The following is a 26,475-nucleotide window of genomic DNA, read 5'->3' as shown; positions in this document are numbered from 1 at the left end:
ATGGGAGTGTCCACCTTCTCTGCCTACGACTACGCCATGCTAGGGGGCATCCTGGTGCTGTCAACAACCATAGGCATATACTTCGCTTGGCGCGATCGCCGAAGGACGTCCAACAAGCAATTCCTGACTTCAAACAAGGAACTCAATTGGCTACCAGTGTCAGTGTCAATGGTGGCCAGCTTTGTGTCTACCAGTTCTATCTTGGGACTGCCTTCCGAAGTGTTCATGCGGGGCTCGACTATCTGGATAGGCATGATATCTTCTGGGATAGCCATTCTCGTTGCTGCATTCGCGTTCTTACCCATGTTCTACAAGATGGACGTGACCAGTGTCAATGAGGTATGGCTCTCATTTCTTCTCCCGTTTCTCGGCCTAATACTAAATACGTGCCATCAAAAAGTTTACACTGACGAAATCTCTGACTACTGAATGCAAAGAGATTGAAGGGTCGCGTCGGGATAAAAAGAAAGTCTTTTTTTCAGCGAAATAATGTACAGGTAGAAGCAGTATATGAGAGAACACGGGAGGGTGCGGTCTCCGCGCTTGATGAAGCACTGCCGCCCAAAGCCGGTAAGAAGGAAAGAGTAGCCGACCACGCTTACTAAGGCTGTACCTTTGCCGCCAATTCTTACCGGCTCTCGGCGGCAGTGCCTCACGAAGCACGGGGACCATGCGCTCCCGTGTTCCCTCTTATACTGCTTCGACCTGTACCATGGGCATAACATGCAGCCAGTACCACAGGCGTTTGAGATGACCTAGCCGTATTCAATTTCACTTCGCAGCACAACTGCATTCGAAAAATAGTTTACCGTGTTATGTACGTAGTTTAAGCCACAAAGACTCGACCTTCATTTCGATGCATAAATGATGTACAACCCCCGTTAAAAGTATACAACCCAAGTGATTTGCTTCCAAGCTGTTTAGCGGGGCTCCCTACCACATCTAGCTTTGGAGAACTGAGGACGTAAAGCCATTCCTGCTTCTAGAGATTACGGTGCTTGAGGATGCATAGCGAGGCATAGAGAAGGCTTCCAAAGCAAACCCATTGGGCCGAATACTTTGTGATGGGGGCACACATATTCTCAAATCATGGCCACCTGGTTGACTTACTTTCGGGACTGAATAATATTTCTTTCGAGTGTCCGTCACCGCCTATCAACGCTCGTCTTTTCCTTCAACTAACTAAAAGGTCGACGAATGCATGACTTAGTTTGGTTTCATGGTGTTTAGCGTCCCAAAGCGACGCAGGCTATGAGGGACGCCGCAGTGAAAGGCTCCGGCAATTTTGACCACTTGGCGTTCGTTGACGTGCACTGACGTCGTAGTCTTTGTAAAAGTGAAGAGCAGAAAATCTCGTCGCATGCATTTGTCATGTCCTCTGGTTACGCTCTAAAACCAAGATCGCACGATAAGCTGCATGGAACCCAAGTTCATGTCTTTCCAGCAAGATTTCTTGCTTACAAGAATAGATTTATTCTAGCGATATGGTGAGACATATAGCCTCTATTTACCTGTTTTTTTTTCTTTGCTTTTCCCAGCTATCCTGCATGAAGGACTTTTTTCGGTGTTTATGATGTTGTGAGATGTGCGTTACAGATCGCCGACTCGGCAATAGCCTCCGCTTATTAAGGATTTTATACTGATATGTGATATGCTACCTGTGATTAGGTGTCAAAGATAGATCTACAGAATAACGGCCTGATGGGCGAGTTGGTGAATGATGAAATGAACGCAGGCGCAATAAGGACACTAACAAGAAAGGGACGCCACATGCACACTACCAACTGTTGATTACACCGACAGGTGGCATATTTGAACATTCAGCTCAAGCATAATACTCATCGCATTATCGCTCCGAACCCAACACGTGGAAAAAAGCAGCAACGTCGCGATAACAGACAAGAAACCTTTAACCCCCGCAGGTAAGCTAACAGATTCTGATAAAAGAAATTAAATGAGGAGGCCAACTCTTAGATAAATAGAAAATAAGTCTAGTTTATGTGCGAGCGTGGGCCTGCCCCCCCCCCCCCCCACAAAAAAAAGGGGGGGGGGAAGTGGCCCGACGGTAATACAATGATTTCCTTTTTCTCTAGAAGCGTTCGAAAACTGTGAACATTTCACTGTCTCATTTCTTTTATTCCAGTACTTGGAGAAAAGGTTCAAGTCAACCGCTGTCAGAAATATAGCATCCTTAGTCTTCATTTTACAAACGGTGAGCCCATTTCACTCTTGTGATGCATTGTTTGGAACAATTGGGAACTCCACAAATATACTGATCTAGATCACCAGTTTAAGCAGTGACAAGCTCGGTGGCATCTCCAAGGACGTCTAAATTATCAGCCTGCTTACGTCTACTGCAGGGTAACCGAAATGCCAAATTCAAATTCTTTATTTCTGCGTTGTAAAGATACAGACAGCGGAGGCTCAGAAAAAGCTGAGAGACAGCTTGACTAAGCCGCAGCCCCCTTTCGCTTGGCAGCAGCTTGACAGCAAGGCTTTTAATACAAAAGGCAGTTGCAAAGCGTGATAACAAGTATACAATAATGAGCAGGTACAAGAGAAAACGAAAGAACATTATACAATATTGACACAATATTCACATTGGGTAAACACAGGTAATGGCAGCAAAGAAAAAAAGAGAAAGAAGAAAAAAAAACAGAACAAAAATCCTACATGCTAGCATACAAAGCACGCAAAGACCTGTTTGACGAACTGAAAAGGTCAAAATTATTATATATATACGCGTTTAGCAGGGACGGAAGAGTGAACTGCAGGCGTTCTCTACCCGAGTTTAACCGTGGGGTCGGGACTATCCATGTCTCCGCATACCTTGTTGTGTAGCTTGCATCTCGGGTATGTAGTTCAGAAAGTTTACGTATGTGGTTTACATTTCTACGTGTTTCGAGTTTAAACCGAACACTCAAGCGATTTTTATACAAGTTGTGTATTTTTAGCACACCACTTTGTAGAAAGAGATCTTTGCTTGGCGAGTCCCAGGGGACATTGTAAACATGACGAAGAAACTTTTTCTGAAAAATGTAGATACGCTGAAGACAGCTAACCGTAGCTGTGCCCCACACTAGATGGCAGTAGTTTAAATAGAAGTAGAAAAGTGAATTGTAGAGGAGTAACTTTACTGTTCTTGGAATGACGTATCTGAGCCGACTTATGACTCCGGTTATGCCCACCACAGTAATACGCTGTAAATCTTATTTATAACCTTGTTTGGTCCCAGTATTGCTTACACTCGTCTTTTGCGCAGGTGCACACCATACTTTGACAACCATTGCCAAACCACTATGGTTTGCAGTGCAAAGCGCTGTTTAAGGCTCACCGTTAGCAAGCGGTTCGTTGGAATGCGTGCCGTGGTAGACATTCCCGGTGTGTTGGCGTGTGGCAAGCGCTGTGTTTTCAACGACGCTTTTACAAGAAGTATTCGGCCGGGTTATCTGAAAAATAAGCGCTCGATCACAGCTAAAATATTCTAATGTCTGCCCTGAAGCATTTCCAATGTAAAGCAATAGCCGTAACGTCTAATTAATATCTCGGCTAACAAGTTAGCACAGTGTAAAAAGCCCATGAGGTAGAAAAGCAGGACTATGCGCCAATGCGTTTTTACATTTAGTTAACTTGTTGATCAGAAAACAGAAGCACCAACTAGTCCGGCAACCAGTTATATTCCAATCAAGCCCAGCTTCGACGTGGCGTATAAACGCGATGTGACAAATTTTTCAATTTCACAAGCAAATACTGATTAACATGGAATTAGGCTCTTGGTTTATGAATTTACTATGGCGATCTAAAGAACTAAGTTTGACCACCATACCCCCCCCCCCCTCCCCCCCTAACGGGACTTTTCACAAAAACAAACACAATCAAATCACAGTTAGCCCTCGTTGGTTGCCTAAGACATCCAGATAAAGGGTATTACGGGAAGCGAAAGTTCACGGACTCAACATTCACACATACAGACCTGTCTCACATGTGATGTAGTATATAGCCACCGAAATGAGGGCGGCCGTAGCGCGAAACGAACCAAATCAGTCAAAAATCATACCTATATTGCCTTAAGCCTACGATTTTAGGTCTTGTTTAGCTAGCCTCGAGCTGAAGCATGAAGAAGCGGCTTCAATGTCGCAGTACAAGCATCGCTAGCTTAACATGACTGCGGCCTGCGTCGACGTCGACGATTAAACGTAGTTGCCGCCACCAGAGCAGACGTGAATGGGCCAAGGAGTTCTGATGACGGCACCTTTAAAAAGCTGCAAGGATCAGACTTCAAGTCATGGCAGTATTGTCGCTTCTGTTTTGGCCGGATCGACAGCTAGTAAGGTCGTGGATGCCTTCGGCTATCTTGGGCGATTTGCTTTTCTTCACTGAGGATGTGGCTGAGAAGGCTACTGTGCAAGATTGCTCAGGCGACTAAGGAGAGTACGATAACACCTTTGTTTCAGAACTGAGTCTATTCGTTAGCAAGTTTTTTCTTCATTTCATGAAACTCCCTGTTTTACGGAAGTTGCAGCTCTGCGTTTCGGCAAGTTCTCATCATTGTCACATTATCGCGCTAACTTCGATTTGATGAACATCGAGTGACAAAGTCTTGCTGAAGAATAGGGAGGGCGCATCGCTGCATTGTTGTCGCACCTTCACTTTTTTGTTTATTTGTACGTGCAGCTGATGGACATGGCACACTATACCGCCAATATCGAAAAAAAATTACGGTCGATTTGCGTAGTTACACCAAATGCGAATTACAGTCCAGACTTCGCTTCAGTTCCAGTGTTCAGATCCAGTGTTCACGGATGGCAGTTGTTCTTATAGCGATAAGGGTTAATGTCCATATATGCGGGATTGCTCATTCTGTACATTCATAAAACCACCCGACTGTTCATACCACTCCTGGCGCTGTGGTGCAGCAATCAAGCGATGCGCCACTGCGCTCTTCTATGGTATGCGTTGCCATCGGTGGTGGTACTTGGGTTGCTTGGGTTGGGTTGCGACTGAGGTTACTCTTCCCGACCAGCCTCTCATATATATATATATATATATATATATATATATATATATATATATATATATATATATATATATATATATAAATATACAGCCTCCGTGTGTGTGTTTACACACACACACACATACCTGAGCAGGTGAGCAGGTTGCCAAAAAATCAGGCTTGAAACGACGAGACAGAAAAAAACACAACGGCTAAATGCGCTTAATGGCCACTATAAGTGCCAGTGCCCTAAAAAGGAAAGGAGCTGTGCTGCGAACACCCCCCCCCCCCCGCCTCCCCCCATCATCCCTTTTAAGACAGTTTTGATGAAGCGAGTCATGAATTCTCATTGATCATGTCGCTCTACAAGAAGAGAACCCCATCCGTTCTTTTCATGTTGCAGCTGCTGTACATGGGCGTTGTGCTCTACGGACCATCACTGGCTCTTGGATCTGGTAAGGACACACCTCCGGATGCTATGAAGTTCTGTTCCGTTCTCTCTTAAAGAGAAAACGGAAGCGAGAAGGTTCTGGCTCCGTCCAAAACAGCCGGATGCAATTCGCTATCTCAATAGAACAAGTTCAGGTGTGCCGTCGTTTAATAGCTGAATTCTTCATAAATCAATGAGTCTTCTTTGTTGGCAATTCCTTTTCGCTGAGTAGTAACATTACAGCGTGCCTTCATGAAGTCGGTAAAGGGACCTTAGGTATGGGCTGCTTGCCGTAGATATCGTAGAGTTGTGATGCGATTGTACTTAATGTATTGTGCAAAATGCAGTTACCGGCTTACCAGTGTGGTCCTCTATCCTACTGAACGGAGCCGTGTGCACCTTCTACACCACAATAGTAAGTGCTTTTGGTAGCGCTCCTGGACCTCACCATGGTCATATCATTTCCAAACAAAGCTCGTTTAGCGTGGCGTTTGCAGCTAAATGCGCAAAAAAAAACACTTGCGGAACAGTAATGTTCAGGTTAAGAGTGTGGTGGGATAGGGTTAAAGATTCCCTAAAGTCGCATGGGTGTCCCCTGAAGCACACTTCTGCAGACGTCGACACGCTTATTGCCAAAACACTGCTTTATTGAACATCATCGTTCATATTAATTGGCAACGCTAACTGGTGACTGCAATTAAATGTTCCTGCAACGTAATTCGCCTATTGTGCGGTGCGAGGTGTTCGTATAAAGTCTCCTTTAGCCTATCTCACTGACCGAACGTTCCTCAGTGGCGTAGAACTAGCGCGTGTTCAACTAGTACCCACAGGATAGCGGATCAATTCCGCTTGGCCACCCTTCCCCTACGCAGTGAAACTGCTTTTTGACGTCACTACTCTATCGACCAATATGAGTTTTTCAGTTACGCCGACGGTTGATTTTCCACCTAACGGATTATATCACTGCGTCACTGCGTAAAAATGTCCTGGTTGTTTGCTCAACTGGGATGACTAAACAACGAACTTGTTCGCTGCCTAGCATAAAAATTTGTAAAACTGATCAATTGAGATGGCGTGCCTGCATGCATTCCGATGAACACAACCGTGCCTCCCCCTCCCCTCTTCCACCCCCCTTAAAGCCCGCCCTGGACAACTTAGCAATACAATGCGGTTGACACTCACATGACCCGCAATGCTTTGTCCCCTGTAGTGCGTATGAATGGCCACACAGCAAAACACGCGCGCCCAAGCCATATTTGCTACCCACACAGTATTACAGCCGGTATATATCAGTCTTTTATATTCAGAATTATTGGCTACATCGAACACAGAAATCATCCTCTTGAAAATACTGTGTAAAAGGGTACGAAGGTCGTGCAGTGCATCGAACTCCAATTTCGCTGTCGTTCGATAAGAAACGCGATGAAAACGTCGCTTCAAGAAGCCCACCTCTAGCGGATGTGCAATGTATTCTTGCTTCTACGTTACAGAAAAACCTACCTATTGGCATTTTTATATCGAAATATAGAAATATCAAACTATTTCCAAATCCTCTTCGAGTACTACATATCCGGTGTCTTCTGTATAAATAATCACGGGAAACAGCTATCGGTACCGGGTACCACTTTGTGGCATAAAGTTCAATCGGTTTAGATTGTAACCATGCTGCTGCGGCCACTGGAGACTTGAAGCAAACCACGAATGTAGTCCAGGTTTTTTTTTTTAAGAGAAGCAACTGTTTGATTTCGAACACTTAGTAAATCTGAGTTCCGGTCCGCGCGATGTTTCTGATTCATGCGTGCGACGATTTCTTTTCGCAGGGTGGCATAAAAGCAGTCGTGTGGACAGATGTGGTCCAAATGGTCCTTGTATTCGTGGGATACGCCATGGTCATTGGATCTGTGAGTCCTCCACATCCTGCTACCATTGTATGAAGTACACAACGTTGATTCCGCGAAGCTTCGAAGAAAAAAAAACAAATGATACCTACGGTGTATTTAAAAGTTCTAGCTTCGGAGTGAGTGGTCATCACCTCTCTCTTCTCTAGGCTGCCACGGCTACTCAGGATACCAAAGCATTGGTAAAGACGTAACTGCATGCAAATGTTCTCCCTCAGAAAAATTTTCTTTTAATCAGATACAGAAGTTGGATAACCATATGCGAGTTTCGAATAAACGTAACTAGTGGCATCAATATGACTTCTGCGGAACCCAGGATTCACTTGCAGCCTTTATATCATGTTTCAAACAGAAAAACCTAGTGCTTTGAGTATCTGCCTCTCATGTGGGATGCGCTGGGTTCGGTACCCAGTGCCGCCTGGTGCCCATCAGTTTTCTAATGGGCACAAGATTTACTCCGGCCTGGTGCTGGGCTTATCAGGAATTAATTACTTGTGAAAAAAGATTTTTGCCCTAACCCACCTGCGTCGGAGCTATAAAATCGCCTATGTGTGGTAACGCTCATTTGTGCACTTTTTAGCGTACGTGGCGGTAAAGCAAGTACCCATCTGAAATCCGGTGGAGGCCCTTAGTATCGACCCAACATGTGCTAATTGCTAGGCGGATTCTCTGACAACTAACCTGTGCTTTTTATTGGGATAGTTGGTCACGGAATCCAGACATAATAACTAGCGCAAAAAGATACAGATAGGAGGGAAATGACAGGACACACGGCCACAAGGCCACCGCTTCGATCATCATCATTTATTTGACCCTTAAAAGCCCCTGGGGGGGGGGGGGGGGGGGTATTACATAAGCGGGGGGGGGGGGGGGGGAGTAGTACATTCAACATGACTCACATTGGTGGGAAAAAAAGAATTAAAAAAAGAACAAACAAGAAAACACACACACAACAAAAGCATAAAGAGAAATAAAGTCACGAAATGGAAATGAAACAATTTATACAGCAAGATGACACATCAGACGTTGTTTAAACCTTACTAGATCGCTTTCAATGACAACCGATTCTGGAAGCCGATTACAGTCTTGAATAGCGGCTGGCAAAAAAGATTTGTTGCATTAGTTGATCCATGTAAACGTTGGATGCTCATGGAGTTGAATAAACGGGATGACGTGCGCACAGGAGGGACTAGAAGGGACTCGCGTAGGTTAGGAAAATTGTGATATAATTTGTGCAATAAACATAAGCGAGAAACTTTACGTCTAAGGGCTAGTGGGCTGATAGCGATGGATGACTTGATAGCGGTAATGCTGTGGTGAAAATCGTGATCTGAAGGAATGAAGCGTGCCGCACGATTCTGAATGGATTCAATGGTGTTAATTAAGTAAGCCTGGTGAGGAGACCAAATTGCTGATGCGTACTCAAGTTTAGTGCGAATGAAAGTCTCGTATGCTAGTTTACGGATTGATTGCGGAGACAGTGAAAGTGACCTTCTAAAAAAAACCAGTGTTTTTGATGTAGTAGCAACGAGTTGAGTGATGTGTTTTTCCCACGTCAGTTTGCTGCTGATTGTGACACATAAGTACTTATATGTTTCAACCTGCGAAAGGATAGTTGATTGAAGAGAATAAGGATACGTAATATTGGAATGCTTGCGTGAAATTTGCATAAATTTGCATTTAGTGATGTTCAGCTCCATCAACCATTCGGAACACCAATTATCTATTTTTTGTAAGTCATTTTGTAGGATAACCTGGTCGTCTTGAGAGGAAATGCGACGAAATAACACACAGTCGTCCGCGAAAAGACGAATGGACGAAAATATGCCGGATGGAGATCATTGATAAATATGAGAAAGAGCAGGGGCCCAAGCACAGAACCCTGCGGCACGCCTGAAATCACTTCATGAGTTGCTGAATGATAACCGCCGATGACGGTATATTGAAACCGGTTAGTGGGGAAACAGTTAATCCAGGATAATGTGAGGGGTTCAATATTGAGGCAAGAAAGTTTAGACATAAGACGTCGGTGCGGGACGCGATCGAACCTTTTGAAAAGTCTAAAAATATGACATCGGTTTGAAATAATGATTCCAAATGCAAATGAAGGTCAGTAGTGAATTCAAAAAGTTGTGTCTCGCATGAGAGACCGGGGCGGAAGCCATGCTGCTTAGAAAAGAAAAATGAGTTATTGTGAAGGTGGCTGGCGACTTGAGAGTATATAATGTGGTCCATGAGCTTACATGCAATGCACGTTAATGAAACTGGGCGATAGTTGGACGGATTTGAGCGGTTTCCTGATTTGAATACTGGCACTACCTTGCTTAGTTTCCAGTCTTCCGGAAGCGAGCTGTCGGTTAATGACTGAGTGAATATGATTTGCAAGATCAGGCTAGAAATTATTTTAGTGGACTTCAGAATCTTCGCGGGGAGGTTGTCAGGGCCGGGGCTGGTAAAGAACTTAAGGCTGTCAATAAGTTTCTCGATTCCTTCTGCAGAAATATGAATGGGCGGCATCTGGTTGAGGTGTGAGCGAGGTAAGACCGGCGTGCTTTGAGCAGGTTCGTGAGTGAAAATGGATGAGAAGTATGAATTCATTACATTGGAGCGCTGCTCTACTGGTACCAGAGAACCAGTACAACTTGCTACAAAATGCTTTATGCGCAAAGATCCACAACCCGCCGCCAAAGTTTGGTTCTGACCATTAATTTATGCAAAATGTGCCCCTGCTATCCACTTGCTGTCCAGCGTAGTCAGCTTGGAACGTACAAAACAATCTTGCATACAAGCAAAACGTATTTTTGGATACAGACGGTATTCGTACTCCTGTCGCATGGATGTTAATATTCTGCAGTGTTCGTGTGGCTCTGTATACGTCTCTTTTGCATTCTCGTTTTAGTTGAGCAACTTATAAGCTTTGTTTTCCTGGTCTCAATTGCCCCAGATCCTGCATGATCTTTGTGCTGTCGATTCATGCGGAACGTAATGACAATTTGTTTGCTCCATATTCGGTGTTTTTGTTCGGCTTAAGCGGTATAAAGGATTTACAGGACTGCACCCTACGTAATACCCTGCATCAAAGGCGTTTGATGAGCAAAGCACTCAATCACGAATATATTCAGACAATAGTATATCAGGCAGTTCAGCATGCTAGAGTCAAAGAGATATCCATATGTGCTGAAATCAGAACGCGAAAACAAAAGTGAACGCTCTGCAGTTACTTGCATGCTTGTGAAGGCCACATACATATAGATTATCGGGTTAAGGCCCAAGCAAAAAGTTGCCCAATACGCACGTTGAACGTGCAAGGCGCTTTTAGAAGCTTTCGATGTCCTATTGAATATAACATTATGGTTTCTAATACCGTGCTTGAAAATTTGCTCATGCACTTGTCGACACTTACCTTGATGCGAAAGTGCAAGAGCAGAGGAACCTAAAGCTCCTTCTCCCCAGCTGAAAATCACCTGTCGTGCATAATGGAACAGTTGTAGTAAGTTCGATAGGTCACTGCTTGTAGGAAGAACGCGACCTTTCTCAGGGATATAAGAGGGAGTAACACAATTCGTACTTTCCTTTTCCTCAAAGAGCCCGATTTTCGTGAAGTGGGGGAATACTCGGCTGCTCGCTCTGAGCTTTTGATATTTCGTTAGCATTAGAACGCTCACGGAAACTAAAACCTGGCGGCGGCTGCCTTTCGGTTACCAACGCTCGAGAAAGCAGAAAAAAAAACACAATTTGAGAAACCACATCAGGGCAACAGATGCTTTAAAATGAGATGAGTGCGAATGAATTTGGTGCGTCATAACAAAGCGCTTACGAAATCTGAGCCAACGTGCTTACGCATTCCCTACGCATCAATCGCACTGACCATCCGTTGATTTTCATTGTTCAGCACTTTCCATCGTAAACTGCTGGTTTTGCTCATCGCTGGCGTTAGAAAACAGTCAACTTCCATGAGCTAGAAAGTTTTTGCATTTTGGACTTTGCGTTTTACAAACTTAAGTTAGAAAACAATGCGAGATGCCACTAAATAGTACCCTCGTCAGAGAACGCTTGGTCGCCATTTATTGTCACATACTCATTATGTGTTACGTTTACTCAGGGTCTAAAATACCTGGGAGGCTTTGCAACGATGTGGAAAATCGCTGACGAAGGAGGTCGCATCATTTTCACCAAGTAAGACTGCAGAAAACATACTCAAGTTGCTTAATAGCTCCAAGTAAGTCCAATAGTCACACAAGTATTATACAATTATACAGCGAACGAAAGAGACCTAATTACTTCAACCGCATAAAATTAGCTCCCCAAGGACGGCAAGGCCACATTGGTCGAAAGGTCGGCAAAGCTACCTAAGGCCCTTGACCTGCACCCCGCCTAATGTCAACGCCAGGACTCCCTTTTTCAGCCATTGAGCATCTAAGGTAGCATATCGTAAGTTACAGGAGTGGAAAAGTCAGCTCTGTACATCGCAGATTAAAGTGACCTTCATTGCGGTCCTAGATAAAGCGCAAGTTGTGAGCTAAGAAGTGCGAAGATACCAGGGAGAGAAAGAACATCGATTTGACCGAAAAACAGTCAATGGCAGAAAATCAGGACATACATCTAATTCTGAAGTTACGTTCCCTGGTTATGATATTGTGCACACCCTTGGGGATAACAGAATTGAAACAGACAGACCAGAGTATGCTGAGATATGTTAATACAGCACAGAGCTTCTGCCTCAAGTTTCGGTTTTGGTTTTCGCGGGGCTGCGACGCTAAAATTGGGTCCATAAGCCAAACGAGTTCGCGAAACATTGACGCTTTCGCTTTTTCGTCTTCCGCTGGGAGTGCATTTGACTTGAGTTGGTTCTGCTATTCACAGAACCTGTGATTCACAGACCCTCTTGCATTGGCATATGCGCCGATGGGTTCCATCGAGAAAACACCACGCGTGTCATTGTACTGCTCCTCCATCTCGCTGGGTTTCTGTTTATGTGCTCCGATCGCCACGGGAAAGATTATACGGCTCCCTGTAGATTCAGTTTCGGGTGCCGGTTAGACAAGTTTCTTTTTCACTTTTTTCACATTCGAAGTCTTTGATTCGAAGCGCTCTAACGCTACGAGACATCTCCCTCTGTCGAAAGAGCTCATGCGATTTTGCTGTTCTCTCTGGCCACTGCATAGCTTCAGCGGGAGCTTGTACCAGACCTACACGACATGGAACATAGCCTTGTGCTGGACATTGCACAGCATGACCTCCTACTGTGCCAACCAGACACAGGTGCAGCGCTACTGCAGCATCGGATCCCTCAGGAGCGCACGGAGGTGAGTCGTGACACACGTTTCGTCTAGTTATACTCAATATGAAAGGCCTTCGCGACGCTCGATGAAGGCGATGCAGTGATTTGAGCACCTTCTCTTTTTTGTATGTGCATGTGTATGTGCGTACGTGCGTGCGCGCGCACGCGCTGAACAAACTTCCAATGTCTATGCAACATTCAGTGTGTTTTGGCCAAAACACAGCGCGCTTTTGAAACCAGAAGTCGAAGTTGAGTCGTCTGGGTGAATATGCTCGGGCATACTTATACTGCGCGGAGTTGTTCTAGGGCCATAATCGCTGTATTACGAAGCCCCTGCGCCGCCTCTGCAGTTGCTCAGTGGCAATGACGTTCGGATGATCACCGGATGATCCCGTCATCCGTTCGGATGATCCCGTCCCGGCCACTATGGTCTTGCGTAGATCTGCGCGAGAGGGGTAAATATCCATGTAGTCATGTATGACGTACTTTAAAGAATACCAGGGGCTATAGAAACTATTTGAAAGCGCTGAAACACAGCTTTCCTCATAGTCCACAGTCTACCGTTAGCTACGGCCAGAATGTGATGCATAACAGCGCTCAACGCGTACAGTTAGAAAGAAAAACTATGTAACAATGCAGGCTCATGAAAGCAAAGATGTGCAACGGAAACAAGTGCTACCGAGAATCGTTAAGGAAACTGAAATTATTTATTTCTCCAGTAAGACTTCAAGGGCTACTAAACTACACCAGTACACACCACAGATGTCCCGGATAAGTGCAACGAGCTCGAAGTGCGTTTGAGGCTATAACGTAGGAAAATGTTCACACATGGGTGAAGAGAGTCGCTTGTAGTGATGCCAGAGCATTTAATCTATAGCTTCCCAGGCAGGCGGCGAGCTAGATAGGAGCTGACATGCTTGCCTTGATTTTTTACAACACATTGGGAAAATGCAAATTCTTAATAATCTTCTCTGGTCAAAGAACCAGTTGTAAGTAAACCACTTACGCTGTGGTCCTTCTTTCCACGTCATTGGCCCTCTAATTTGGCAAATAACGTTTAGCAGGAAAAGCCAATTCGGATGATCATAGCGCTCCAATGATAAACAAGACATATTCACCGAAAAATGGAGATTTTATAAGCTAAAAAGGGCCAAAGAGCGAAATACTACCGGCATTGTGGCCCTCAGCCGATTTCTCAAGCCAGCTGTGATAGAGTAATGCTGATTTGGTTATTGATCTCTCACACTAGCCTCACCGCTATTCGGTCCAAAGGGTGCTGCGAAGTACTTTCCGTTATCGACGCCTCACGTTTGAATCGAGTGGGGCAAAAAAAATTAATCCCTATTTTCTCAACTTTAAATGCGCTTTCTCCTGCTGGGAAAGCATCACTCTACAAAGAGCCAAGCAATTCATTTTTACTAGGAAAGAAAAATTTGATGGAGTTGCCCTCAGTGTCACTTTACAGGAGTCAAAAGGTACCGGCGCCGCTTAGTGTAACTACTTTTTTCATAGCACTTTCAGTCAAGTTTTTACAGCGACAGATGTTAAACGCTCGTTCCTGGGTTTCGCATAGGTATAATAGTTGGCGTAATTAGTGGATAGTTGCCATGGGTGCCACAAGCAGTGCTCTTACGATAGAAAGAGGAAGGAAGGCATGACGAGAGCAGCGCATTACGTAACCGGAAAGAGGTTATCACCGGAACCTTTCAGAGGCTGGTTACCCTGGAAGCAAGGAGGGTATGGCGAGAGGGAAGGAGTGCTTAACCGTAGGGTGATGACTACCGGAATCATCTGGAAGGCGGCTGCCGTGTAAAGAGGAGTGTATGGTGAATGTAAGTAATGCGTAACTGGGAGGGTGCTTCTCAAGAGAACCATCCTCCGGTATACCCTCCTCCCATTAAATGATTATCACCCACCTGGTGCTAACTATTGAAGGAGGAGGGTATAGCGAGTGCAAGAATGTGCAGACAGACAGGGGTTGCCACGGCGACCACCCTAAGGGTGGTCACCGTGGAAAGAGAGTATGGCGTGAGCGGAGTGAGCAACCGGAAGGTGGTTACTGCGGATACCAACTGGAGGGTGCATGGCTACCATGGAAGGGAAGGGTATGGCAACCGGAGAGGATTGCACAAACAGAGGGTGGTTGCCACGGGGAGAACACGAAGAGTGGTAACCGTGGAAGGAGGAAAATAATACCTCAACAGCTGTCGTTGAATTTCATGTTACGCAGTCAAAAACCGCTCTGCGAGTTCTTTGCCGCCAATATTTAGGCCTTGCTTCCGGACACTATGTATGTGGCGCATGTAGCACTTCTGCTGGCTTGGTGCAACGTCTAATAACCCGCACCGACTTCCATGCCCGCAGCATATTGCAACAGACATACATGCGCCTAGTTCACACAGTGCGGCTTCGTCTACATTCCAGAGCTGTGCTTCTCAACATTCCCGCCATGGCCCTCATCGTAGTGTTGTCCTTGCTTTCGGGATGGACCATCTACGCGCTATACGGAGACTGCGACCCCAGGCTCACTGGGGCCATCGACAAGGCGGACCAGGTCAGTACAACGATATTCTCAGTCTTGCACTGGCACATGGGACCGCCGCGGTGGCTCAGTGGTTATGGTGCTCGGCTGCTGACCCGAAAGACGCGGGTTCGATCCCGGCCGCAGCGGTTGAATTTTGGAGGAGAAATTCTAGAGGCCCGTGTACTGTGCGATGTCAGTGCACGTTAAAGAACCCTAGGTGGTCGAAATTTCCGGAGCCCTCCACTACGGCATCTCCATAGCCTTAGTCGCTTTGGGAAGTTAAACCCCATGAACCAAACCAAACCAAGCACTGGCACATAATTCGCCACCATATACTTGGGCGAGAAAACCCCTCGCACGTTCTTTTCAACACATGTGCGCGTCTACAGCAAAGTAATGAACAAAAAAGATATGACGGGGCTCTTAGGTTCCACCTCAGCGATAACGTTAATTGGTTAATGTCCAGGTAAGCGGAATCGGTCATTTTCGACTTTCATAGACTTTCATATCTCGACATTCATGGATTTCTGGTAGTCCTCGTACTACTTCCGGGCCAGTAGGGCAGAGATTAAGCGATGCGTCACTGCTCTGCGATGGCGGGTGCTGCTACCAATGGGGCTTATGCGTCACAGGTTGCTCGGGTATTAATTTAACTGGCTCCTGCCACGGTGGTCAGTTTGCTCACGCTCTGGCAGTCAGGTTGTAAAGATGTGCCTCAAGGTCACGTGACCTAACTGGCGCACCTAGGTTGCTTCTCCGGACATTTTTCGCTCACAACGTCGACGATGACGACACCGGATTTCCTGCGGAACGCGATCTGTGATGCTACCACGTTAAAATGAGGACGGGTGCTGACCATTGTAGTACGGCGTGTGCACCGCGCTAGCTGGTTCGTGAAACGATCAACGAAATGATTAGGCATTGCATAACAAGTTTGGTGACGGTTTCCGTTAGTGATGGTATGCTCACGGCTAACTAATAAATGACGAAATGCGTATTAAACAGATCGTGTAAAGGTTCCCGTTCTGCATAATATTCGCAGCCGTCGTCGGCGGCGGCATTGCGAGTGAGACAGCAGGTGGCCCACCTGCCACCTAGGTCACGTGACCTTGTGTCGTCACCGTTAACTGCCACCGTGGCAGGTGGCAGTTAAACTAATGATTGGTATTGAGAGGTTGCTCGGGAAGAGGAACCTGGGTCTCTCACTAGACTCACTGGTGGCTGTGTCAGAAACAGCAGCCGGCCCGGACAGTGGCGCATTGCTTAACCCCTGCACCACTACTCCCGGAGTAGTGCGAGGACTCCCAGAAATCTGTGAATGTAAAGTAGAGAATGACCAATTCTGCATGTATGAGCATTAATCCATCAACGCGATCGCGTCATACGCCTCGGGCGGGGCTACAACAAAATGAGCAGCATCAGAAATAGGTAACGCATTCAAATAATCCACCGAGGGTCGCCTAAGAGTTTTGATTATTTTCATTCGAATTTTATTTCCTTCGCAGCTTATGCCATACACAGTGCAAGGCCTACTAGGAGGATACCCGGGAATCAGCGGCCTTTTTGTGGCAGCTGTGTACAGCGGCTCACTCAGGTCAGTTTTCGCGGCGAATGGGAGAGGTCCCTTCCGATGCGAATACCGGAACATGTGAATAAAAAAATCTATGTATGATATGAGAAAAAAATGAAAGCAGGTATCTTATATAGGGAATCAATAAATGACCGTAGTTTATTTTATGAATCGTCATCGTAGTCAAACAAAGTTTATTGGAGGACAAAAGCCTCTGCCATGATCTGCAATCAAAGCGATATTTTGAAACTGGCCGGGACTTCACATTTTACCAATAAATGAGGAAGTAAATGCAACATAGTCTGGTTTCCCAGTAGTACACGTACAACAAGTCGGGGCATAATTTTCTATAGTTTAGACTTCCTTCTTTCACAAAAATTGACATAAAGGATCACTTGTTGCTCTAAGGAAGAGCCGGAGAGAAGCTCATAAGACTTCATGTGATATGTGCAAGGACTGGTAGCAGTTTGACTTGCTTAGCAGCTCAAGAAACCAATCGCTTCCAAACAGCAGTAAAGCAATACTCATAAAAAATAAATTACCAATTTTCATTTATTTTCTCTTTCTCTTTAACTCGCTTGCTCATCGAGTACTGTAATAGGGGAGTAATCAGTTTCTCGAGCAGCGCATTCTATTCGTTCATTCACGTTATCAGTGACGCTAATTGATCTGTGTCTTAAGGTTGCGCCCAAGAATGCGACGGGTACAGAATTGGTAAAAAGTTCTCATGCCACGAGGTCTGCTTTTGAACCGTATGGTTGGGCACTTACGGCTCCTATGAAGCTACAAAGGTTCTCAGGGTCAAACATGAGACCCATCTCACGCTCCAAAGTTTTTAAACCTAGTGTGTCGTAAATGCAGCACTACAGCGTTCAAAGGCAAACACTGTGGCCTAGAGACTTGTTACCAATCCTGCGCAAACATTGAAGCAATATACAGTATGCATTTTTTGTTTTATTCTATTTCACTAGTCACCCCATATTTTCATTACTGTTTTGCCTCAAAACCCCCAAAAATGAAGCCTCTGTTTCTACAGCAAATAACTAATAAAATATGTCGAAACACGTAAACTTTGACATGGGTGGAACAATATTAATTTATTGATTTACTAGAGCTTCGCATGCCCCGGGAAGCATCGGGTGGGGAGAGCATTTCAGAAAGGATGCGCATAATTGCATAAGTAAGCTGACAGCAACATCGACGCCGTACAGGGCAAATATTGGGCGCTAGGTCATGCAAAAAAGAAACAAAGAAATTAAGAAACCAAGAATTCGATAAGTGAGAACAAAATTCAGCATAAGTCACACTGAAAGGTACTACATTAGGCTAATAGATACCCGATTACCCTCGTCTGATTTCATGTACTTAGGGGCATACTCGTGCTTTCGCTAATTATATTCTTCACATAGCAGCGGTTGGGGTATCGAAGGAGTTGCCAGAAATTTTATTTGGAAGGCAGTGCACTGCGGTGTGCTTGTGAAAAAGAGGCGTGATGCTTCAAGAGCAGACAACCACGGTGGTAGCTTAATGGCTCTGGCATTCGGCTCTTGAGCACAGTTCACGCAATGGAATCTCGAAGGCAATGGTCGCATTTCGCTGGCGGCTAAATGCAATGAATACTCGTGTGCCGTGCAGTGTCCTTGGTTAATGAACCCAGCAGGTAGAAATTATTGCGTGACTCTCCACAGCAGTGTCATACCCCACGTGCACTATCAGGACGTGCACTATCAGGACACAAGTGATACCGAGGCTTTTTCAGGCAAATACGACTTTGACCGCAATGCCACTGAATGATTTCCTGAGCTTTGATTCAATAGGTCAAGTACTAGCATAGAAAAGCCAAAGCCCAAATATCCATGTCAGTTGTATCCACAGCCAACTTTCATTATTTCTAGGCAGCATACTGCAGTAGCGAAAAACGCCGCCCATATCTCCACTTACAAGGCACATGCGCTATCTTTCTTATTTTCTGTGCTTGACTGAATAATGCTGCCTCGAAAGCATAACCTGAGCGCAAACCGATTTCATAATTATGCGCAGCACGCTGTCATCCGGCTACAACGCACTGGCCGCCATCACATGGGACGACTTCGTTCGGCCTCGTGTAAATATCCCGGACGCCTCCGCTCTTCTGCTCACTAGATGTGCTGGTATGTCGCTGGCAACAAAGCTTTGCATAACGTGACTTTGTGTAAGGGTTAAACGAATTAAACGCTCTGAATTGCAGCTGCGGCGTACGGCGTGCTGTCCATAGCAGTCGCTTTTATTGCCGGATCCATGGAGTCTCTCGTACACGTAAGCATGCCTTAACTGTTATGCTTACCTAGAACGGAGATAGAACCATCACAGTTGAATACAGAGAAACATCGCTTTCATAAAATTGTTTATAACTGAATAGTGGATATAACGAAGGAATGTCGATTACCCTTGGAAACTAGGTCAGCGCGCGCTATAACGAAGCTACGGCTATAATTAAGTAACCGCTGGGCCCGTTCAACTTCGTTAAAACGCGTTCAACACGTTATAACAGGTTGAACTGTACTGATGTTTACTGAGAGCGACTGATAACAAGAGGCAAACCGGGTGCTGTCATAATATTAGCGCCGGCCATGTATACAAAGAAGCATATATTGAGTGAAGCCGAGGAAAACATTGTAACAAGTAAACGAAACAAGCTAGTAACATAGCGCTTATAACAAATAAACTAATAAACATAGTTACATTAACAGAGTGGCACAGTAACACACCAAAGAATTTCGATCTGCTTTTCTTGGTTTTAATTTTTGATTACTCTTGCATAAAGAGCACCTCGTCTCCCTTTCCTTCAGCGGCGCATTTATCACCTGTGTACCGTTTCAAGCTATGGCATGAAATCTAAGAAAACATTAACACAATCGAAAAGCACCAGCAGGACTGACAGCCTACTATGACTAGTTTTGTTATACTATTCTATCTTTGTTATACTATTCTATCTAGTTTTACCTTTTAAACTGCATTCCTTTTGAACGCAGGTTTGAAGCAGCTTTTTCATGCGCTGTTTTTCGGTTCAGAGACGCTATAATGGCTAATTAGGCACTTTTTCTTTCTTTTTGAGCAGCATACCTTTCTTTTTTCGGTTTTTCAGACCTAACCTCAATTCTACGAAATATAAGTTAAAATTGTAACTTATCAAAATATAGTTTCGGGTTTTGTAAACGCATCCTGAATACATGTATCGTATGTGTAAAGGAGCATCGACGCAACATGAGAAAAGCAGTCACACTGTGCCGCGAATGCAGGCCTCCACATCACTGGTGGGAGCCATGTCGGGTCCCCATCTAGCCATCTTCATCCTGGGCATCTTCTTCCCTTGTTGCAAGAAAAAGGTGACATCATGTTTAAATGTCGTGCCACATCCGCTGTTGAAAATCTTGCCCTTTTTAAGACAAACATTCAACCTTTTCTGATGAATGTCCTTTTTCTGAAGTCACTTATATTTATTGATTAAAATATATCCTGCATTAAAAGCCTTCACATGCATATTACTCGAGGCATCTATGCGAGCATGTAGCACGACTGCTGTCACGGCGGCCGATGTGGGTGCTGATTCGACATATAGACAAAGGGACTAGATCCGAGCGCAGATACCAATCACAACACCCATGACTGAGCCGGGCGTGCAACCTTTCTTCTGCCAGGGGAGGATTTGCTACACGAAAGGGAACGTTATATAAACCGCACTCTGAACAAAGCAGCCAGAGACACTATCTAGTAAGCTTTCTTTCACTTTTTCCTTTTATTAGCCATTTTTTCAGTGACAGCGGGCTCATCTGGCGTCAGGGCTTAAAGCCAGGAAGGAATTTCACACGCCGGATTCGTTACCAAAGCTGAGCCTGACTAGTGACAAAGAGACAAAAGAAAAGGAAGGCAAAAGAAAGCTTACAAAATGCAACCACCGGAAGGGACAAGGATGTCAGAGAAAGCCAGAAAGGAAGCATTTCCGACTATATCGAGATAAATAATTGTCTATAGTCGCGGCTGAGCGTCGGCCAACGAAAGAAAATAGCGAGCTGGGCTAGCGAGCTAAGGCGAAGCGCGAAGCAAAAACATGCGGCACACACACAGAGTGCTGGGTGGGTCGTGTCTTCTTGCTGCGTTCCGTCTTGTGCGCTATATTTCTTCTAGGATTGATGAAACTTCTCGACAATAGGCTTTGCCTGCAGATTCCAAAATTCTCACAGGTTCTAAGATCATGGCAACGTGGGTCATGCGTATGCATGGGCATACCTTACGCAGGGCGCCATAGCTGGAATTCTGGCATCATTGGCAATATCTGGATGGCTGGCCTTAGGATCCATTGTGTACCCACGCAAGGCTGACGCTTTGCCGACTTCCACAACTGGTTGCACGGACTTCAACAGGACCATCACAGCCGGATCTTACTCCCCGCTGCCAACACCAACGTAGGTCACAAGCGCTTTTTACGCCCAGTGTACAACTTCAGCGGTGCGCACAAGGGATGAAGTACCCCTTTCGGTCAGCCGTAGAGGCTCAGCGTACTCCTGCGTTAGCCGTGTAGTGCTGTTTCGGTGAAAAAGCCGTGGTCTGCGTGTACATGTGAAGCCTTCAACCTTCAGCGTCTCTAACGGAACAGACCGGATCGGGGCATATACGGGCACGCACGGTAAACATACATCTCACACCCACGAACTCCAACAACCACCCTCCACCGCAATCTACCCTCCAGAACCTTGAATCCACCAAAACTCCACTGACCAGCGGAACGAAAACGCGACGGTGAGATCAAATTTAAGACGCAATGGCAAGGCGATCTATGTAAAAGCGAACTGTACAACTAATACTTCTAGCGCACACTTGTTGAATCACATCACATGATCACCCGAGAATTTTATTTAAAGTAGTTTATTATTCTCATTCATGGGCGCTGGATATAACAGTAAATATCAACATTCGTCCACACTAAGGTTTTTGCATGAAGGCGACTTATAGGTTCCATATTAGGATCTGACTTTTGAGGGTTAGGTTTGGTGTTTAGCGGTAAACAAATGGATAGATCCAGTAATGTAGCCCTGTAAATAGAAATAATCATTATGACTGCGCAAGTTTGGAAAAGCGCAGATGCTAGATTACTTACAGGGCGTATTAAATTATGTTGAGGAGCACAAAATATTATTACGAAAATAAGCTCGCAAGTATCTGTTTGCAAGGAAACGAGCTGCTGTTTTGTCCGCATTTCTCGCGGCCGTTGTATTGAGTGCTATGCTAGTCCGTTATGTCGGTCTGCTATGCCTTTCTTCACGGCAGAGTGCAATCTGCAGTGTTGTGCACACGTGTAGTTGTTATCAGGCCCATACAGGAAAGCATCACTATTTTTTTTTTTAACGCACAACAAGCAATGCTAGAAATGTGGAATATGGGGATGGTGTGGCTGCTGCTCATGCAAAAGCCATCATCAACTGACTATGACTTTTTTTTTAACCTGATACGTTCGCGTAGCCTTTAAAAAGAAGTCCTTGCAACGTTGACGCAGAGCGGAGAGACTGATGGGGGTATTTAGAGGGACTGAATAAAGGTAGCCTCGAAGGAATTTTTTTCGTGCAGCTCTTTGTTTTCATCCCACAGCTTCTTCACTTGTTTTAATTGAGTACTCCTGCTTGTACTGCAACTACTAAGCTTCTACAACTGCATTTTTACTCACTACTCCTATTTGTGCTAATACTCTTACTACTTCCATCATCACTATTATTAAAGCTACTGCCACTAATACTATTTCTACACCTAATACTACTGCTACTTACGCTCTGGTCGAGTTCTCAGATTTTTAGCTTTGTTTTCAGTCGTGTCCTTCAACGTGGGAGCAATTTTCGCGAGACCGAAGAACCAGTCGTTCTCCTCACCGCCATTAATTCTGCTTTCACTTCATGGCTTCATTAGGTATCCAAGTCTTTGACAGGAAAACAAAGAGCAGGATACTCATAAACGATGCCTAGCCGGATCGTTTGGTAACATTATTATTTCTGCAGCCCTTCAGAGATCCGACGTTTACGGTTTATGTTACCACTTGGTGTCGTTACACTTTCGACATTCTGCTGTGGCTACACAATGTCTAATGGCGTACGGTTAAGGCAGCGTGTGCATAATAGATGAGTAAGCCGAAGAAGCAATCGACTTTCCGCTACCGGGCGAATGTTGCCAGTCGGCTTAACACTACAGCGTAACTATTGCCTGATTACGTTTTTGTTTTGTTTTGTTTGTTTGTTTGTTTCAGCGGAATCTTTCGGTTCTACCACATCTCCTTCATGTGGATAGTCCTCGTGGGCGTCGCCACACATGTCGTTGTGTCACTGGCCATCAGCCTGATCTTCGGTGAGCTGGCGCCTTACTGCGAACAAAGTTAATTAGCATTGACGTGTTATTGGCACAGCCTATGAGTCATTTGCCGGCTACATGCACGGTGAGACGCATAAAAAGTTCCCTTCTTGCGACCCGATCATTCCCGTAAAAAGCTTCCTATTCTTACTCTCATCGAACGGGCGTTTCTATACCGTGTAGTTTTCGTGCTCTCGCCTGAAGCCACTCACGATTCGCTGAATAAAATTCAGAAATATTTTGCTGTTTAGAAAGAAAGAATTCATTTTATCACAGAATACAGATGGGCTGGGCGAAGGGTCCACAGCTTAGAGTCTGAAAAGCCATCTAGACCTCTAAATGAAGCAATGTTATCATACTTACGAAAAAGAAAGACAGATTGTGGAGGGATGGCCGCCGGGCACTGCAGAATACCACAATCCAGACGTGCCTATGCAGTCAGTAACTTCAAAGATTGCGCAATACCAAAAAAATTAGTGCATAATACAGCATGTTGTCATTTAAAAAATGAGAACGGGAGGTAAAATCACGCTAAGAGTAGTCAACAGCCGGCAGTACAAACCAGCTAAGTTTTCTTGTGTCGCTTATGAACAACCACGATTGATGCATTCGCACAAGTGATTCCGACATTCTAAAGTGTAAATGGTTCGTACTTAAGGCTCGTACTCACTTCATTTCATGATCAAGTGACTCGCTTGGTTGTTCGCAGTTCATGCATGCTCGCTATGACAAGTAATGAAACCGTCTAAAGTAACACGCTGCCTTAAAAGGACACTCAGGAGATATAGAAGTTGGTCCGTATCAAGTAAGATATGATGTTGGGCTAGTCGGTTCATGTTTAGAGCAAAACAAAACTGCGCGAAGACGACGGGACAAAAGAAGGCACGAATACACACACACAAAGCGCAGGCTTCCAACTGACTTTATTTGCGAAAGCAGGGTGCTTATAAAGGCTATCACGAGCCCGGCACTGCTTCTCAATCACAAATGGACTTCTCTTACCGAAAACATTGCTTTTATAAGCTAGAAAATATAAAACAATCCGAAATACGGATGTTGCCATTGTCGGTCGATTTCGCAAGCAAAATGCATACGTCGGCGCCGACTTTTTGGCACGGATCCCTGAGGCTACGCTAAAACATTGTCTTCAAAATGGTGGCAATCTATTCTTTTCGATAAGGACGTCAGGAGTTTGAATCGACTTACGGAAGATCTTTAAATCTAATTTTCTCAATGATAAATGCAACTTTGCTGCCGGAGAAAAGTCAACATGGTCAGAAAGGCCGAGGATCAATTTTTATGCAGATCAATAATTGGACAGAGTTGTCCTAACGCGCGCCTGCTGTAGCGAAGGTTAGCGCATTCGATGGTTGTGGCACGGGTAAGCACGATCGTAGCAAATGTGAGCAAATTTAATCAGATTGGGCAAAATAATTACAATAAGAGCAATGCATATTCTGTGAGAAAGGTTTCAGTAAGCTTGTACGCGCCTTTGTGTGCGTCTTTACCAGTCTGTGTCCTTATCTGTCACCTGTGGACATGCCACCACATAAAGTTATCGCAGTTCTAAATGACCTGACCTATTAAAAAAAAACGCGTCTTCCCTAGCACAGTAATGTTGATCCCCGTTCTGTAGACTTCATAAGAGTAGATTCTCAGGCCCTTCTTTCTAAAGCACGCGTGCTGTATGTCATATTTTCGAGGAGCTCGTGGAATGATGAACGCACGGGAAACCGAGAGCTCTACGCAGCAGCGTCAGCAGAAAAGAGCGCGTGCTTTCTTCTTGAGTGAGACATCGACGGCAGGAAAAAATATGCCTCAGAACACAGGAAGTAGAACCAGAATTTTGCCATTGTACTCTGAATGAAAAGTTGCGGTGAAAGTACACATCCGACGCATTGTTCATTGGCTGGTTGAAGTTCAGCGGCAAATACCTTGTTCTCAACCATTTCTTGCAATAACTTCTCACCAGTTTGAAGAAGCCGCTCGCGGCAGGGATCCAGAGATTAAGGCTGAAAATCTGCTTACTAATAAGAGGAGACTGCGAGGACGAGCACTTAATGTGCGCAAGTCACGTAGCAGATTCAGCGCATGATAAGGTGACAGCTTTCCAGACCAGCGATGGCTTCGTATGCTGATTCTGGGGTCCCGGAATCGAATCTCGGCCGCCATGGCCGGATTGCAACGGAGGCCAAATGCAAAGACGGGAGCTAGCTCTGTGATATCAGTTCACGTTTAAGGAGTTTCATAGTCCAAGTACAACTTCGGGACGTAAAACCTCACATTCTTGAACTAATACTCTTTAAAAGGCTGCAAAACCTGAGTGTGACAAGTACATAGGTGTGTGGCATGATCATGAGTACTCGGTCTACGGGGGATGAAATTATGCGGCAGCAACGGTGCCATGTAATTAGCCAAGAGACACCCATTAACTTAATTTCATGTTACCACAGAACGCAACAAGAAGGACAGGGTGGACCCGAAGTACATCTGCCCGCTGATCCGACGATACATGGGACACTACGGACGACTAGGCCTTGACACACGCAACGCATTCACGGAGCCATTGACGGCGGTCAGTATAAAATTTACTGACCACGTTTACAACAGCAGATAATAGCTTATAATTCCATTCATCCCCTCCTCCTAAATTTTGTCGGATGGAGGCCTCAGACTACGCAGAAAGAGGGAGACAGAATAAGGAAAACACAGGATTTTAAACCGAGCCGAATGACTTGTTGACTATTGTACGTTCGGGAAGAGGGTAATTACAGGGTAAAGCTAGGCGAAAAATTAAACTAGGCTAATGAGTGCAGTGGAGACGGAATTGAAAAGGCAGCAATTTTGCAGCAAATGTACAAGTTTAAAGGCCTTCCTGCACATGCATGGTACACCACCTGTCGAACGCTATCTGCATGCTAAAGTTTTGGTTTCGGTGATTTATTCATGCAGTTAGGTCTTCAGAAATAAGTGAGAATAGGCAAGGCGAACAAGGGCAGAATCACTAACGCACATGTCCTGTTAATCATAGTTAATTTGTTTGTCCTCTATTTTCTCGCTTATTTTGGAAACTATTGCACTAACTTCGCAAGTTGTTAAGTGCGGTCTTCATTTGCGGAATTTATCTGACTTGCATTATTGTTTACCTCGACATGAGAGCTGAGCAAGTCTGGAGGCAGGCAGACAAAACTGCACATTTATTTTGAAAAAAAAAAGACAATGGTATACTGCCGAAGTATAACGCTGCACTTCAGCGAGGTAGCTGGTGGCCGCTGTGCAGAAGTTTAACTAGAACAATCGCAAATCCTGACAAGCAAAGAACAGGATCTAAATTTGGGAGCACAGTTTATATTTGTTAGCTACATGGCGCTAACGAGACTTTATCGTGAGAGATTATTCCTGATATC

General features: G+C 45.0%; 1 protein-coding gene across 1 annotated transcript; it reads left to right on the top strand.

Annotated features, from left to right (window-relative positions):
* LOC149359512 (sodium-coupled monocarboxylate transporter 1-like) lies at nt 1–26,076 on the top strand. The gene is made up of 16 exons (XM_089567690.1): nt 1–339; nt 2,144–2,212; nt 5,400–5,451; nt 5,774–5,841; nt 7,247–7,327; nt 11,427–11,500; nt 12,490–12,630; nt 15,030–15,159; nt 16,635–16,723; nt 18,740–18,849; nt 18,927–18,994; nt 19,978–20,064; nt 20,975–21,141; nt 22,968–23,065; nt 25,522–25,593; nt 26,015–26,076. Exons 1-16 carry the CDS (start codon nt 1–3, stop codon nt 26,074–26,076), a joined length of 1,707 nt encoding a protein of 568 aa, XP_089423816.1.
* The last annotated feature ends 399 nt before the right edge of the window (nt 26,077–26,475 follow it).

This window comes from Amblyomma mixtum, chromosome 2, assembly GCF_055824585.1.
Source record: "Amblyomma mixtum isolate Tamu chromosome 2, ASM5582458v1, whole genome shotgun sequence".
Taxonomy (NCBI): domain Eukaryota; kingdom Metazoa; phylum Arthropoda; class Arachnida; order Ixodida; family Ixodidae; genus Amblyomma; species Amblyomma mixtum.
The sequence above is the reverse complement of the archived record's forward strand: the minus strand, read 5'-3'. Positions and strand labels throughout refer to the sequence as shown.